Source organism: Pongo abelii, chromosome 15 (genome assembly GCF_028885655.2).
Source record: "Pongo abelii isolate AG06213 chromosome 15, NHGRI_mPonAbe1-v2.0_pri, whole genome shotgun sequence".
Taxonomy (NCBI): domain Eukaryota; kingdom Metazoa; phylum Chordata; class Mammalia; order Primates; family Hominidae; genus Pongo; species Pongo abelii.
Window position 1 is genome coordinate 24,515,480 of NC_072000.2, and position 15,819 is coordinate 24,531,298.

The 15,819-nt window shown below is 54.5% G+C and overlaps 2 protein-coding genes across 11 annotated transcripts in view; one reads left to right on the forward strand and one right to left on the reverse strand.

The window, feature by feature from the left end:
- Positions 1 to 6,482, forward strand: part of ARHGEF40 (Rho guanine nucleotide exchange factor 40) — a 19,916-nt gene extending 13,434 nt beyond the window's left edge. For 2 of the 6 annotated variants that reach the window (XM_063715454.1, XM_063715459.1), the window contains exons 17-24: positions 834 to 1,049; positions 1,714 to 1,884; positions 2,634 to 2,811; positions 3,931 to 4,035; positions 4,250 to 4,393; positions 4,886 to 5,028; positions 5,764 to 5,810; positions 5,948 to 6,482. In XM_063715454.1, coding sequence (XP_063571524.1) covers positions 834 to 1,049; positions 1,714 to 1,884; positions 2,634 to 2,811; positions 3,931 to 4,035; positions 4,250 to 4,393; positions 4,886 to 5,028; positions 5,764 to 5,805 — 999 coding nt within the window. In that variant the 3' untranslated portion in view covers positions 5,806 to 5,810; positions 5,948 to 6,482. Of the gene's footprint in view, positions 1 to 833; positions 1,050 to 1,713; positions 1,885 to 2,633; positions 2,812 to 3,930; positions 4,036 to 4,249; positions 4,394 to 4,885; positions 5,029 to 5,763 lie in introns of all 6 variants that reach the window. The other 4 variants (XM_063715456.1, XM_063715455.1, XM_063715457.1 and 1 more) reach the window with 4 other exon arrangements.
- On the reverse strand, positions 4,489 to 15,817 carry ZNF219 (zinc finger protein 219). 5 transcript variants are annotated; one of them, XM_063715462.1, is made up of 5 exons: positions 15,762 to 15,817; positions 10,513 to 10,601; positions 8,802 to 10,235; positions 8,347 to 8,478; positions 4,489 to 8,075 (listed from the first exon to the last, which is right to left on the reverse strand). In XM_063715462.1, exons 1-5 carry the CDS (start codon positions 15,800 to 15,802, stop codon positions 7,471 to 7,473), a joined length of 2,301 nt encoding a protein of 766 aa, XP_063571532.1. In that variant the 5' UTR covers positions 15,803 to 15,817; the 3' UTR covers positions 4,489 to 7,470. The 5 variants fall into 5 exon arrangements, with proteins under 5 accessions (XP_063571532.1, XP_063571530.1, XP_063571534.1 ...); XM_063715460.1 differs by lacking the exon at positions 15,762 to 15,817 and adding an exon at positions 15,272 to 15,615; XM_063715464.1 differs by lacking the exon at positions 15,762 to 15,817 and adding an exon at positions 11,318 to 11,447.
- Positions 15,818 to 15,819: the final 2 nt, after the last annotated feature.

Below are 15,819 nucleotides of genomic sequence, written 5' to 3' on the forward strand. Positions count from 1 at the left end.
CCTGGATGTGCCCAGGAACATCACCTACCAATCATCTCCTAGAATTGCCGAGGGTGGGACAAGCACCGGACTGGTGAGGCCAGGTTCTTATCCAGTCCACCTGAGGGACTGGGCAGGACTCCTGATTCCTTTGGGCCTCTACTTCCACATCTGGTAAATGGGGGCAACAGTCACTATAGCCAGCTCACAGGGAGGATCTGAGCATCAGAAGAGCTCACATCAAAAGACGTACAAGTGACTAAAAGTTCAAAGCCAATGGCCGGGTGTGGTGGCTCACACGTGTAATCCCAGCACTTCGGGAGGCCAAGGCGGGTGGATCACGAGGTCAGGAGATCAAGACTATCTGGCCGATATAGTGAAACCCCATCTCTACTAGAAATACAAAAAAAAAAATTAGCCAGGCGTGGTGGCGGGCACCTGTAGTCTCAGCTACTCGGGAGGCTGAGGCAGAAGAATGGCGTGAACCTGGGAGGCAGAGCTTGCAGTGAGCCGAGATTGTGCCACTGCACTCCAGCCTGGGCGACAGAGCAAGACTCCATCTCAGGGAAAAAAAAAAAGAAAAGAAAAGAAAAGTTCAAAGCCAGAGAGTACAGGGGATTACTATTTTGATTCTTCTTCCATTTCCCTTCAAGATATAGACAATGATTGCTGGCCTGCAGGCCCCCACCTGCTTTCTTTCCAGGGAGAATGGTTTTGCCTTACTTTAGGGAGTATCTGGGCTTCATCTATACCCAAAAGCCTAGGGTATCACCCACCTACCCCCCAACTCCTGAGCTTGGCCCCCAGAGGCTTCAGCCCTCCCCTCATCCCTGTCTGTGTCCTCCTCAACCTAGGGCTCCACGGAGGCTGGCCCTTACCTGCCCCGAGCCCTGCAGCAGCCTCTGGAACAGCTGGCTCGGTATGGGCGGCTCCTGGAGGAGCTCCTGAGGGAAGCTGGGCCTGAGCTCAGTTCTGAGCGCCAGGCCCTTGGGGCTGCTGTACAGCTGCTCCAGGAACAAGAGGCCCGTGGCAGAGACCTGCTGGCCGTGGAGGCGGTGCGTGGCTGTGAGGTGAGGCCCTAGCTCCAGTCACTGCTGCTCAAACTGCCCAGCCCAGGCTCCAGGTCAGAGGGCTCCAGGCTCTAAGTTCTAACCAGCTGGGTGGCCTTGATTGAGTCACTGAACTTCACTGGACTTCACTTTCCTCATTTGTAAATAAAGAAGTTATGTCCTCCCAACATCCCATGCTCCTACATCTGCCTTGTACACTCCTGTTCCTTTCCTAACTGTTATCTTTCCCCATCTACCCCATACTTCCTCCTGCACCTCAACACCCAACACATACCTTGTCTTGTCTACCTAGTCTTTTTCCAGCCCTGAGGTTCCAGAACATGTTGGAATCCTGTATCCTCCTCTGGAATAGACCTATTTCCCTTTCAGTTCTTTGCTGATTCTCTTCCTGGATCCCCAGCATGCAAAGGCTTCCCCACAGGCGGCTATAAACCCTACTATGCAGTACACCTTGCCATCTTCAGAGGCAGGGCTGTGCTGCTCAGCTGGGTGTGCTGTGCATGGTGACCAATGGATGGACCCTAGGCTGAGGGCTTCCCTGACTTCCTGACTCTACCTAAGAACCAGTGCATTAGGCCCCTTGCCCTATAAATCTATTTTTGCTCCCTGTAAAATACAAACAAAGGGCCTCTGGGCCAACCACTTTTCTTTTTCCTTTCTCCAGATAGATCTGAAGGAGCAGGGACAGCTCTTGCATCGAGACCCCTTCACTGTCATCTGTGGCCGAAAGAAGTGCCTTCGCCATGTCTTTCTCTTTGAGCATCTCCTCCTGTTCAGCAAGCTCAAGGGCCCTGAAGGGGGGTCAGAGATGTTTGTTTACAAGCAGGCCTTTAAGGTACAATTCCTGGAGTGAGTGGTGGAGGTGACAGGAAGTCATTCTCTTCTTGAGAGCTCAGGATGTTCTGGAAATTCAACCCCAACACAGGTTCAGAATCTGCATCATCTAGAATAGGCTTTGGCTTGTAATCGACTATCGAGTTAGGGTGTCAGGGGATGTTAGAAGTCCTGTCATTGGTCTACCTCAGGAGGTTTTCCTTATCATTCATGCAGAACACTTAGGAAGCATTCCAAACCAGACTAGAAGAGGGACTTTCCCACTAAGGACACACATGCCTTTGGAATTAGGGGTCGTTCCTAGGGCATGAGGAGAAAGCACACTATACTTTGACTAAAGAATCCAAGAAGAGGGAGGCTTTGCTTTAGGGAAACAGCCTTGATATCCAGATAAGCATTTATAGCAACCTATGGTCCTGGATCAGGCAGTGTGGAATGGATTCTAAGGGTTTCTAGACTTTGTACCCCCTGCACGAGTATAGCATAGAGGAAAAGGCCTGGGTCCAATTCCGGCTCTAATAAGCTGTGAGAAGCCTTTGTGCAAGTTGCTTATGTTTCTGGCCTCATTTCCTCTTCTGTAAATTATGGTTGTTATGAAGACTAAATGTAGAGCATTTGGCACATGATAGGTGTTGAGCAAACGTTTACTGAACATCTATCAAATGCCAGGCGAAGCCCAGTGCTTGCCATGTGGCGCCACCCAGCCAGGACTCACTCTGTCTTCACCCGCTGCCCTCTGCTCTTCCTCAGACTGCTGACATGGGGCTGACAGAAAACATTGGGGACAGCGGACTCTGCTTTGAGTTGTGGTTTAGGCGGCGGCGTGCACGAGAGGCATACACTCTGCAGGCAACCTCACCAGAGATCAAACTCAAGTGGACAAGTTCTATTGCCCAGCTGCTGTGGAGACAGGCAGCCCACAACAAGGGTACTGGGCAGAGCTGAGGAAGGGGGTGCTTGGAGTCAGGTTATAGCAGGAAGTTTTCTGGAGAGTGTGTGAACTGCTTGGGAAAACAGTTTATAGGATGAAGAAAGAATGGCTTATAATAAGATTCAAGATTTGGCTTGAGAGATTACTGAGGTAGAAATGAGCCTAAGATATACCAAAAAGAAAGAGAAAGCTGGGAAATTTCAGGGAAGCAAGAGCAAGTAGGGGCCAGGTGCAGTGGCTCACGCCTGTAATCCCAGCGCATTTTGGGAGGCCAAAGTAGGAGGATTGTTTGAGGCCAGGTGTTCAAGACCAGCCTGGGCACATAGTGAGACCCTGTTTCTACAAAAAATTTTAAAATTAACTGGGCAGGGTAGTGCGCACCTATAGTCCTAGCTATTTGAGGGGTGAGGTAGGAGGATCCCTTGAGCCCAAATGTTCAAGGTTACAGTGAGCTATGATGGTGCCACTGCACTTGAGCCTGAGTGACAGAGCAAGACTCTGTCTTTAAAGGATTTTTAAAAAAATTTTTTTAATAAAGCAAATGGCTGGGAAAAAAGGTGAGAAACTGCTCACTTGGATTTAAGAACTGCTGCTACTTGCTGTGTGACCTGGACTAGTTTTTTGTTTGTTAGTTTTATTTTTATTTTTGTTTTTTTGCTGGGCTTTACCTTGGTTTGAATTTTCTGAACTTCATTCTGCTCGTCTGAAAAATGAAATAGTAATGTCTTCATCTTAGTGTAATAGGGATGATTAGGTAAGGTCAAATATATGGAAGCACCTTGTAAACTGTAAAGGTATGTAAAAATGTGAGGTTTTTTTTTTTTTTTTTTTTCTCTTAATGCCCAAGATGCAGAGTAGAAATTAGGCAGCTGGGATGCCGAATGGGCAGGATGCAACATATTGGAGAGAAGAGCCAGATATCTGAGGAGGAAGTCACACCATCATTGCCATCCATGTTGTGATAGTCAACAGGAGGAGTAAAAAGAGACACCAGAGGAATGAAAGGGAGGAATGAGGATTGGGAAGGAAAAAAAAAAAAAAAAAAGTCAACCATGACATGCTAGGGCTAGAGAGAAGGGCAGGAAGAAGTTGGTAACAAGTGTCCCTATTCTCCAGAGCTCCGAGTGCAGCAGATGGTGTCCATGGGCATTGGGAATAAACCCTTCCTGGACATCAAAGCCCTTGGGGAGCGGACGCTGAGTGCCCTGCTCACTGGAAGAGGTGAGGGCCAGGGTGCTGGGGGGTGGCCCCCAGGAGTGAAGACCTTGACAATGAGGATACAAAGGGGAGGTGTGGTGGAAAGTCAGGAAAAGCATCTCGTCCCCAAATCAGTGGGACTGGCTGGGAGGCCCTCTGTGAGACTGAGGGTCATTCCAAGGAGCCAAGAGGGCTTTCCCACACCAGCACCCCACCCCCCACTCCCCACTCTCTGCAGCCGCCCGCACCCGGGCCTCCGTGGCCGTGTCATCCTTTGAGCATGCCGGCCCCTCCCTTCCCGGCCTTTCGCCGGGAGCCTGCTCCCTGCCTGCCCGCGTCGAGGAGGAGGCCTGGGATCTGGACGTCAAGCAAATTTCCCTGGGTGAGGCACCTCTCAAGGGGTGGCTCCCAACAGCTCGGTCATGGTGGTGATGTTCAGGCTGCTTGCTGCTGAGCAATTCCTTTTTCTAGCCAAGAAGCCCAGTTGCCATGACAACTATGTACAGCTTCCCCACCGCTAAAAGAGCCTTCCATCTGGTTGCTACGGTGATGCTTACAACAGCCTGTTGCTAAGAAGCACTTCCTCTGTACCTCTCTCTCTAGCTCTTCTTGGGTTTCTATGGAAACTGCCTCAGCTTCCTGTTGTACCCTCCTGGTTCACCACGGCAATCCTTATAGTTTCCTGTCGCTTCTTCCCTGGTTGCTCTAATGATGCTGCTGACAATTTCCTGCCTCTTGGTAGGGGGTTCCCTTGCAACTGGATCGCTATGGTGACTCACAGCTTCCTGTTGCTATGGAGCTTTTTCTTCCCTGATGGAGCAGCTTGGTTGCTTAAGGTAATCTGGAGGGATTCTGTACTCTGCTCTCACCCTAGCTTCCCCTTCAGCCCCAGAAACACTTGACTCTTCTGGAGATGTGTCCCCAGGACCAAGAAACAGCCCCAGCCTGCAAACCCCCCACCCTGGGAGCAGCACTCCCACCCTGGCCAGTCGAGGGATCTTAGGGCTATCCCGACAGGTAAGTTCCTACAATGAGGCTGGGAACAAGGTGATCTCTTTGGCTGCTTTCTGGATGGGCTTTTCTGATCATTCAACCCCAGGGGGTTTGGGGGAAAACTGTGAACTTGTGCTCCCAGCTGAGGTTACAGACTGGATTTATTATCTTGTCTACCTTTCTCCTCTCCCCGGGACCTTGCTAAGAGGCATCAAGGTCATAGGTTAAAAGGAATCTTAAATAAGGAGTATAGTGCTGGGGTGGATGGAAAGGGGAGAATGCCAATGGCCTGGCTTGGACTTGGGTTAAAATGGCAAAACTCAGGCCAGGTAAGGTGGCTCATACCTGTAATCCCAGACTTTCAGAGGCCGAGGTGGGAGGATCACTTGAGCCCAGGAGTTCAAGACCAGCCTGGGCAACATAGTGAGACCCCATCTCTACAAAAAAAAATTTTTTTAATTAGCTGGACTTTTGAGGGGTGCACAACTATAGTCCCAGCTACTCGAGAGGCTGAAGCAGGAGGATCTCTTGAGCCCAGGAGGTTAAGACTTCAGTGAGCCATGTTTGTGCCACTGCACTCCAACCTGGGCGACAGTGAGCACCTGTCTCTAAAAAAATAAAAGTAAATAGCAAAATTCAAGGACTTCGGGTAGGAAAGAGAGGTGAATTGACAGGCTTGTGGGAAGGAATGGAGGAAAAGAAAGAGAGAGAAGGACAAGAAATATGTCCCTAAATTCACTGTAGTTTCTCTCCCCCCAGAGTCATGCTCGAGCCCTGAGTGACCCCACCACGCCTCTGTGACCAGGGTGAGTCAGCATCCCCAATTTCTACCACATCCAACACTCCTTCCATCTTGCATGTACCTTCCTTCCTGTCCCCGGCTTCCTGGGAGTCAGCTTCTTCCCTCTCCCAACTCATCTCCCTCTTCTCTCCTGGCTTCTAGAGAAGACCCAGAACTTGCGTGCAGCTTCTCCTCTCAGCACACTTTGGGCTGGGATGGCAGTGGGGCATAATGGAGCACTGGGCGATCACTGAATTTCTTCCCTCTGCTTCCTGGACACAGAGGAGGTCTAACGACCAGAGTATTGCCCTGCCACCACTATCTCTAGTCTCCCTAGCTTGGTGCCTTCTCCTTCAGGAGCCAGAGCAGCTACACTGCTTGCCTTCATACCCTGGAGGTGGGGACGTTATCCCTCTTCCGGTGCTTTCCCATCCTGGGCCACTGTATCCAGGACATCACTCCCATGCCAGCCCTCCCTGGCAGCCCATGTTCTCCTCTTTTCTCACCCCCTGACTTTCCCTGAGAAGAATCATCTCTGCCAGGTCAACTGGAGTTCCTGGTGACTCCATTCTGAGGTATCACAAGAAATGAAGCTATGCAAACAATAATAGGAGGGTGCAACAGGGGAACTGTAGACTTTATATATGTAATTACTGTTATTATAATACTATTGTTATATTAAACATATTTACTCACACTTTGCCTCCAAGGAGCTAGAGTAGTCCTCTGGATTAAGGTGATAAATAACTTGAGCACTTTCCCTCAACCAGCCCTCAACTAGAACACAGAAAATAAAACCAAGACTGGAAAGTCCCCTCTACCCCTCCCAGGCCCAGAGCTAGCTGACTGTGTATGAGCCTGGGAGAATGTGTCTCCTCCACAGTGGCTCCCAGAGGTTCCACACACTCTCTGAAGCTCCTTCTCCCACACTGCACCTACTCCTTGAGGCTGAACTGGTCACAGACAAACTGGGATCCAGCACAGTCCAGCAGTTCTCAAAATGAGGTCCTCTGGCCACAGTGCGTGAGAACTTGCTTGGCTATTTGTTAAATGCTAATTCTTGGGCCCCATCAGAGCTGCTGCATAGAAACCTGAGGGTAAAACCCAATATTCTGCATTTCTTATCAAACTCTTTGGGTGATAACTAAGTGTCTGAAGAGGTGACTTTCCTGACAGAAGGACCCAAAGAGGGAAGCAGGACATAGGTAGGCAGACAGACACAGGGCCCTGTGCCTCAAGACACCTGTTTATTGGGGACACGACTCTGCAATAGGGATGACAGGAATCGTACCAAAAATAGCGACGTCTACAGGGCCCCTGATGGGGCTAGAAGGGTACAGTGCCCCCCACCCTCACCCCTTATACAAAAATAAACTCTCACGCCTATGGACCAGCAAAGACCGGCAGAGTGGCTCCTCAACAGGGACACAAACCCTCTCTGCCAGCCCAGGGACCCCGTTCTTTGACCCTCACCTCTGCCACTTCTAAGGCACTGTGACTCCCTTGGGCTGGGTGGGTACCGCCAGCCCACCCTCCTACGCCCGCCGCCCCTTCCACCTCTGGTCCGCCTGGGGCTGGGATAGGGGTCCCACGCTGCCCCCTGCTGGCTTCTCTACCCAACTACCTCTAGCGCTCCCCCGCTCCGGCGGGGTAAGCTCACTAAGCTAATCGCCCCTGAGGGCTCACTACCGTTCTTGCCCCCCCAGCCCTGCCTCTCCGGGTCTGGACAGCCCGGAGCCCTCCTCCCCTTCCTGCGAAGGACTGGGAGGGGTCTCTCCTGATGGTACTCGGGCATAGGGCGGGGACGCGTCAGCCTGAGGTGGCCGGCGGCCCCTAGCCCGGCGGCTGTGGTGCACTTGAAGGTGCAAGGCCATGAGCTCTGGGGCTCCAGTGGCGAAAGGGCAGAAGAGGCAGCGGTGGAGGGCACCCCCAGGCCCGGCCTCGCCTCCCGGCCCTGCCCGCAAGGACAGGTCCAGGGGTTCGGCCTCACCGCCTCGCCCGTTGCGCAGGGTCCTCCCAGGGCTGGCGGGCTTCCGACGGGACCCCGGCCCAGCACCGCTAGAAGGAGGCCGGGGACTTGAGGCGCCCTCCACCCACGTCGCAGGCTGCGGAGGCGGCTTGGCTCCAGATTGCGGGGCCGAACCCCGCTGGGAAGGAGGTGGTGGCTCCGGGGGTGGCCCGGGGCCGGCCCCGCTCCTCTGCTCCCGGTGGTGGCGCTGTAGGTGATACTTGAGCGAGCCGGACTGGGTGCCCGCGTAGTCGCAGTGCGGACACTTGTAGGGCCGCTCGCCTGGGGAGAGTGGGTGCGATAGGGTCACGGGGTCACGATCACTTGCACGCAACCACCCGAATTTCGCCCAATTTACAGACCTCATTCTCAGAACCAAGAAAGGGCACTGCGTCTCCCACCCACTTTGATTTAATAAAGGAGCGTTTCCCAAGTGATCTCATCCAGCCAAACTGAAGGCTTCGGAACAAACTTCACCTCCTAGTGTTTCGGTAGCCCTCACCTTTCTGCCCGCCCCCAGTCCCCTCTCCACGCCGGAGGCTGCCTCCCTCACCTGTGTGCACTCGCAGATGCACTTTGAGGTGATGTGCTGAGCGGAAAGATTTTCCGCAGAAGGGACAATCCTTGCCGGTGGCGCCCCGGCCCACTTCAGGCCGGGTCCCTCCAACCAACAGCCCATTCTCTTCTGCAACACATACATTAAGAGGAAGTCAGGGGGGCCTACACCCTGTCCAGGTGCCGCGCACCCACCCCACACCCACCCCATAGTGCTGCTTCCCCTCGGGGTCCAGGAGGAAACAGAAAGTCTGAGGGGTTAGATTTGTTGTGACTAAAGAGTTAGGTGTTCTCAAATGATGGCAAAGCCTCCAGGAAAACAAAACAAAACAAAACAAAAAACTCAGGAGAAATAAAAGGTAAGTTCTTTTAACAAGGAAGCTACGAGGGAGTGGCGGCGTAAGAGTCAGAGGAGGACGCGGCGTACCCGGAGAGCGGAGGGTACCTACATACCCTGCGTGGCGGTCGATCTTGCCTGGGCCCCAGCAGCAGAGGCAGAGTGCCCCGGTCCCTCACCCGGGCGCGGGTGCAGGGAAGCCAGAGGGCCCAGCGACCTGCCCCGGGCCCAGGTTTCCTCCTCGGCCTCCACCACCTCCTCTTCTTCCTCAGGCTCCTCCGCACGGTGCCGGCGAGCCCGGGCCGGGAGAGCAGAGGACAGCGGGCGGAAGCCTCCGAAGCTGCGGCCGGGCCCGGGCTCAGCACCCTCGCCGTTGGGCCGGCCCTCGCCAGCTCGCAGGCTCAGGTAGCCCAAGAGGCTCGGGGGCTCACGGCGCTCGGCCGGGGTGGGCGCCGGGGCCAAGAGGAGCGCTGGGCCCAACGGCTCATAGGCCAGCAGGCCGAGGTCAGGAGGCTGGGGGGCCCGGGCAGGCCCGGAGCCAGGCCCCGGGGCACGCAGTGGGCCCAGCTTGCTGGCGTGCACCTTCATGTGGTTCTTAAGGAACCAGGGCTCCTTGAAGCAGCGGCCGCACACCGGACACGCATGATCGAAGGAGGCCTTGTGCTTACGCATGTGGCCCTTGAGAAACCAAGACTGTGTAAAGCTCTGGCCGCACACTTGGCAGCGGAACTCCGGAGGCGCTGGGGGCTCCTCGGGAGCGGCAGGAGCTGGGGTCGGGGTTGCCTCACGTTCGGGCTCCGGCTCCGGCTCCGGCTGGGGGACTGATCTGGGTTCGGGCTGTGGTGGAGGCTGAGGCTGAGGCTGAGGCGCAGCGGAGGTGGCCGCCAGGGGACGCTCGGGAGCCCCGTGGGCCGTCAGGCTGTGGTGCAGCAGCTCCTCCTCCTGGCTGGAGCCGAAACTGCACAGGCCGCACTTCCAGGGCCTATGCAGGATGTGCAGGTGGCGTTCGCGCTCCGCCGAGGTGCGAAACTTGCCTTTGCAGTAGGGGCAACGGAAGGCGGACGATGAAGGAGCCTGGGGCCGCGCCAAGCCCTCAGTGGCAGGGGTGGCCTGCATGCCCCCTGAGCTTCGGGCTCTCCCCAGTCGGGCCTCGCGTAGTAGCGCGCGCTCTTCCAACTCCAGCAACAGGCGTGCAGCAGGACTACGTGGGCGCTCGGGCTGGTGTGTGCGCAGGTGCGAGCGCAGCAGAGCCCGCTGCGCCGCGCGGTGGCCGCAGTGAGGGCACTGGAAGGCCTGGGCGCCTGGGTGCGCCCGCAGGTGCAAAGCAAGGATGGAGTTGAAGCGGAAGCGCTTCCCGCATACAGGGCAGGGGAAGCGCCGTTCGCCTGCACGACTCTCAGACCAGCTCACCGCTCCCATCCCGAGCGACGCTGCGCTCACGGCTGGCCCGTTGGAGTATCGCTGCAGATCCAGCTCGCCGTCGAAAGCCGGCGGCGACGGCGCTAAGTGGCCGCTCGGGGCGCGGGGACGTGAGCCCTGTGGAGAAAGATCTGCGTAGAGCAAAGGGTGAAGGTAGAGCTGTAAAGGAAGCAAGGGCGTCGCCTCGAGGGCCAGAAGGACAACACGAGGGAAGGTGGGCTGGGGCCTGAACTAGGAACACGGGGTGCTACTCACCTCGGGAAGATGGGGTGGAGGGAGGTGTATGGGAATCGAGATGTCAGGGCCAAGGAGTTAACTTCTAATAATGGGAGGTCAAAGAGAGAGGTAGGCAGGAGAGGGAGTATACAGTTGTAGGTACTTGTAGGTTGAAGCCAGAGCTTCACTCACCTCCATGGACCCCCTTCACATTCTTTGGTTCTGGGAAGTGCAGGGAAGAGGAGGAAAAGCTGCTAATGAAGGCAACAGGTGCTGTGGAGCTAAAGCAAGAGACAGATTTGGAGGAAAAAATGAGCCCTAGTTTTCAGCAGTAAAGTCACTCCCTACCCCCAGACTCTCAGCATTCTGCATTCCCAAAACCAATCCATTCTCCCTACTTGCTTCTTGAGGCACGAAGGGGCTGCTATACTCAAAAACTGTACCTCTTGATTTGCCAAGCCTACAAGCCTCCCAGATAATCCAGATTTCTTCCCCAAATTCTATATTTTAAATGCATGGTCCAGAACAACCACAGCTACCACCCCACCCCCTGGCGGTGGGGAAGACCATCACAATATGCCCCTCTCCCATGTAGGTTGGGCTATGCAGTGTGGTGAGCAAATGAGGTGGGCTTGCCAGGCTCCCCAGTTATCCAAGTGGGACCAGTTGCTCTGAGATCCCTAACTGAGCAGCCAGCCAAACATCCTTCCAGGTTCCACAGTGCTTCCTTCTGCCCTTACCCTGTCTTTCTGTCTTTCCCCCCTCATTCTCCCTCCCTCCGCCTGGATTCCTGATCCATTCATTTCCATTCATTACAGAGACTCATTCATGCATGGGAGAGAAACACCTCCCAGCAGCAGAGTCTGAAGACAGACAGAGGGGGAGGGGCATGAAGGGGGAGGGAGCCAGAGGGAGAGGGAATGAAGAGAGAGTTGGGGGAGGAGTGGAAGTTAAGGGGCACAGCTAGCCTGGGGAAGGGGCTAAAAACTGCAAATACCGTATAGGATTCATCCCCTTGTTTCAAACCTTGGAGCCTGCAGTATGATGGGGCATCTGAGCCCCTTTGTCCAGGGCTGTTCCGAGGCAGGCTTTCCTCCTCTCTGCAGGGGAGAGGCTCCCTCACACAAGAGGAGGATTACACTGGCTCTGAGCTCAAGAGGCTGGAGTGAGGGACGGGGGGCGGGGCTGGGCCATCTGCACAGATAGGGACTCAGCACATGCTCTGAGCAAGAAAGGGTTAAAATTCTCCAGGCTAAAATTCCCTAGGCCTGGGACTTGCAGAGCTCCGGTGCTGGGGAAGGAGAAGATCATTGAGAGGAAGAGGATAGGGGTTGGGGGGGGTGCGGTGCTGATCCTAAGCTGCAGAGGAGTTTAGCATGAGGACTTAGAAGAAACCCCAGAATCAAGATTCATGGAAACAGACCTGGGAGGATGACCACAAGTCATCTAGTCTACCTTTCTGCCTCATATAGAATAGTATCTGGTCAAGGCTAAATGAATGTGGGTCTAACCTTTTTTTTTTTTTTTTTTTTTTTTTTTGTCTAAGAAAGGATATTTGAGATATAAAGAACTTCCTTACAATAGGCATCACAAAACTGAAATGGGTTACTGAGAAAGAAAAAGATGCAAAGATGCAAGCATTACTTTGCCTAAGGATCTTTAATAGAAAAAAAACTGGGCCAGGAGTCAACCTGCCTGTTAGCAGAGAGAAAAGGCTCTGGAGGTCCAAGGCTTCTTTAATTTTTGACATTTAGTGGATGTGGTAAAACTCCATGAAGGGGCAGGTACCTGTTACATGTGGAATCTGGGCTACAGGATTATTATTAGCAGGTGATTAATTAACAAAGTGTCCTTGTCCAAGGGTCACTAGACGACCTCCACTACCACTTAATATGTGTATTTCTGTAGCTTCAAATTAGGGCACCCACTCTCATCCTCTGGATCCTTTCGTGGGACTAAGAGCCTAGCCAGGCTTACTGAATAGTGTCACAAAAGGTGAATTAGAATAGGACTGAAGGGTACAAGGCTATTGTAGGCCTAGTCTGAACATTGATAACCCTACAACCTTTACTAAATCACTGAACCTCCCAGTTTACTCATCAGTAGAATAAGGGAATTGGACTAATTTATATTGTTAGTCCCTTCCTGCTTGAAAAAAGTTTGTGATTCTAAGTCACAGGACTCTTTTGGACCCCAGAGAGATGTTAAAACAAATGGTCATCCCTTCAGTACCATGGAGAGTGCAGTGGGCTACCACAGAAGCCACTTGGGCCACCTCAGTACCATAAATAGAGCTATGAGGTGCTAGAGGGGCTGTTTGCCATTTTAGCATCACAGATACAACACAGAAAAGCTAGAGCATTTTTTTTTCGTTCCTATCTGAAAACCATAGAAAAAAATCCAGTGGTACCAGAGGGATTATTTTGGCCTTTTAGATGTCACTGAAAATAGAAAGAGCTAATAGAAAATAGATGTAACTAGAAGAATTTTAATTAGCTATAAGGAGCATCCTGACAGTTACAGTTTGTACATCCTGGAATGAGTTACTGAGGCATCATATTTGGGTCCATCACATTCTGTTGCTCTCCTGGGGATTCCCGGAACATCCTGGTGTACAGCCAATCTGGTATATTCAGAGGAAGCAGATGGTGGAGGCGTGGGGGGGGGTGGCTGGGAATACTGCATGGTCATAGCTGACTAACCTATGGGCACATACTCTCATTCTGAGAAGATTCTAGGGCCCCTAAAACTGTCTGTAGGATAGCAAGCAAAATCTCTTAGGAAGCTGGCCTCATATCTGAGGCAAGAAGAGTCAGAATAGGGCAAAGCTTCCCATCCCAAAACAAAACAACAATAAACCACTTTGCACATAGCAGTTTCCAGAACCGAAATAGAGTGATATACAAGAAGGCCCAAACTGAAGCTGAATTCCCCAGCAGGGAAAGTTTCCCCAGAAGGTGGCCTAAAATCAACAAAACTCACTGAGATGCCTTCTTAGGCCCAATCAAGATCTCCTGAATCATCTCCATATCAAACCAGATTCCAGACACCTGATCCCATGATTTTTTCTCAGTAGGGGAAAGAACTGACAGGGACTGGGGTACTATGAACTGCCTTGGAACCGAGGTCATGCATATATTGCCCCTGGACAATAATCACAGAGTTTTCTATAGTCAGGCCTTAAACACCATCCTCGAGACTTGGCCAGACAGCAGCACTGACCTACTTTCCACCCCCACTGGGAATCAGGGGTTATCTTGCCCTTATTTGGATTCTATAAGGATGCGGGGCCAGGGATAGGTATCAGAAACCTTTTAAAAGCAATAGGCCAATTATCCTTATATGCTGGGGCAGCTGGTAGGGAAGTGGGTGTGGACCACTAAACCTTACTCAGTAGAGAAGAATAGAATGGTTGGTGAAAAGACTTAGAAACGACAAGGACAGTTACATAGAAGTATTTGCTAAATGGACCACAAAGACTGTCCCTCAAGTCTTGTGATTCAAAAGTTTTTAGGGTCAAAGTGTAAGGAGCAAGGGTTCAGGACTTCTGGGGCCCAGTTGTAACTGCCTCTGGTCACCTCTAACATGACAGTTTTCCCTCTTGAGAATCCTACACCTCCCAAATCTGCTAACAATTTGATTACCCCTGCACTAGATGGGGTTAAAAGGAAAGGGAGCTTCTAGGGCGGTCTACAGTGAAGACTAGTTGAAGACTACCTTGATCACACAGACACACCAGTAGTTCACTTTTATGGTCTCCTCTCCATGGCCCTCTGAACCTCACTGCTCAGATAGCTCCTCCTAACCCACTCCACTCTGCAGCTCACCAGCCTTTTTAGACTGAGATCTTGGTGAAGCCTCCTTCCCTCTGTCCTCACTCTCCTGAGTTGGGGACATGGAACCTCAGCCATGGACTTCAAAGGTACAGCAGGAGGCAAGAGGAAGGCACACCTGCTCACCTGCTGCCATCCCACCATGGGGAATCTTATCCCAGAGGCATGTCCTAACGCAACCCCGATTTTGATTTTGAAAGTTCTGGAGGACCTGGGTTTGGGAAAGAGGGGCATAGCCCCTCTTAGCCAGCCCTAAGTCCCTTTAAGTGGAGCTGACCCTAGAAAAGTCAGTCTTAGCACCCACGTGAGCCTCAGTCCTCAGACTGGGAGGTAGGGGCAATCAAGGGAGCCTCTGGGAAAATCCCCCTCCCAGAAATAGATTGCTAAGTAGGGTAGGACCTGCAATCCTGCCCGAGAGGTTTTTCCAGCAGCACCCCAGACCCCTCCCCAGGAAGATAAGCCAGAAGGATGATAGGGGGCAGGGTTGGGAGATAGGGAGACCAAGGCTCAGCTACCCCCGGCCAGGAGAACAAAAGCTGAGTTACAGCCGCCTCCGCTGCTGCCGCGGGCCGAGCTCTTTGTGACACTTTGTTTGGGACGCAAAGAGGGAAGCACCCCCCATCCTCTCCCCTCCCCCGCCACCCCGTGCTCCCAGAGAGTTTGGGCTCCTTCCCCCTCCCACCAGCCCTACCTGGGCCGGGGGTTGGGGGGTGCGCATCCACTCAGGCTCGCGGCTCTGCCGCCCCTCACCCCCAAGTCCCTCGCGCCCTGCCTTCGGGCCCCTACAAAGACACCCGCCACCTCCCCCGCCACATCCCCCCCGTTGGCCCTTCCCTTTGGTGTCTGCTCCCCCAGCTCTTCCACCTGGCCCCCCCCCTCCCTTGGGGCCCCCCAGCTCTCCAGGCTTCCGAGGCCGCCACCCCCACCCCGCCCCCCCAGGAGCTCTGGGCGAAGTTTGCTTGGGGCCGAGCCGGTGCCCCTCCCCCGCCCCCGCCCCCTGCACCTGCTCCGAGCCGGGCGCGCTGAGCGGGCCCCCCCTCCGGGAGGGGGGAGGGGGCCGGGGGCGGGGGCCGGGTGGCGGACGGGGGGGCCCGGGAGTGGGGGGAGCGGCTACTCACGAGCCCCGGGCGGGCGGCGGCGGAGCGGGCGGCGGCGGCGGCGGGCGGCGGGCCGGCGGCGCGGGCGTCAGCGTTACGTGGGGCCGGGGGAGATGCGCCGGGCCCCGGCCCCCCCGCCCCCGGCCCGGCCCCCGCCCCCTCCCCGGTCCCCCGCCCCCGGCCCTGGCCCGCATTGTGTGCGGCGGGAGGCGGCCCGGCCATTAGCATGCGGGGGGCGGCGCGGCGGGGCTGGGAGCCGCGCGGGAGCCGGGCTCTGGCTCCGGGGACAGGGAGCTGGGGACCCCGGGAGCCGCGAGAGGCGGCCGCCAGGGGCGGGGTGCGGGCGGTTTGGAGACGGGGGGCGCTGTCGGAGGGAGGGAGGAAGGGAGGGAGCGGGGGTGGGGCGCACAGAGGATTCCAACAGGAGACTGGAAGAGATTTTGAAAGGTCATCTCGTCCTTCCCCCAGCCTCCAAGCAGCACTGCCCCTCCCTCCCTAAACCCGGACATACCAGGGAAGGAGTTGGCTCTGCCGCTCTTTCTGCCCCAACATGCACAGACTCGGGAAGT

Excerpts from the sequence above, each read along its gene's own strand:
- ZNF219 (XM_063715460.1), bottom strand. The coding sequence starts at position 15,444 with ATGCGGGCCAGGGCCGGGGGCGGGGGACCGGGGAGGGGGCGGGGGCCG. Across the intron at positions 10,236-10,512 it reads TGTGAAGGGGGTCCATGGAG|ATCTTTCTCCACAGGGCTCA; the intron begins GTGAGTGAAGCT and ends TGCTCTACGCAG. Across the intron at positions 8,076-8,346 it reads GCATCTGCGAGTGCACACAG|GCGAGCGGCCCTACAAGTGT; the intron begins GTGAGGGAGGCA and ends CACTCTCCCCAG.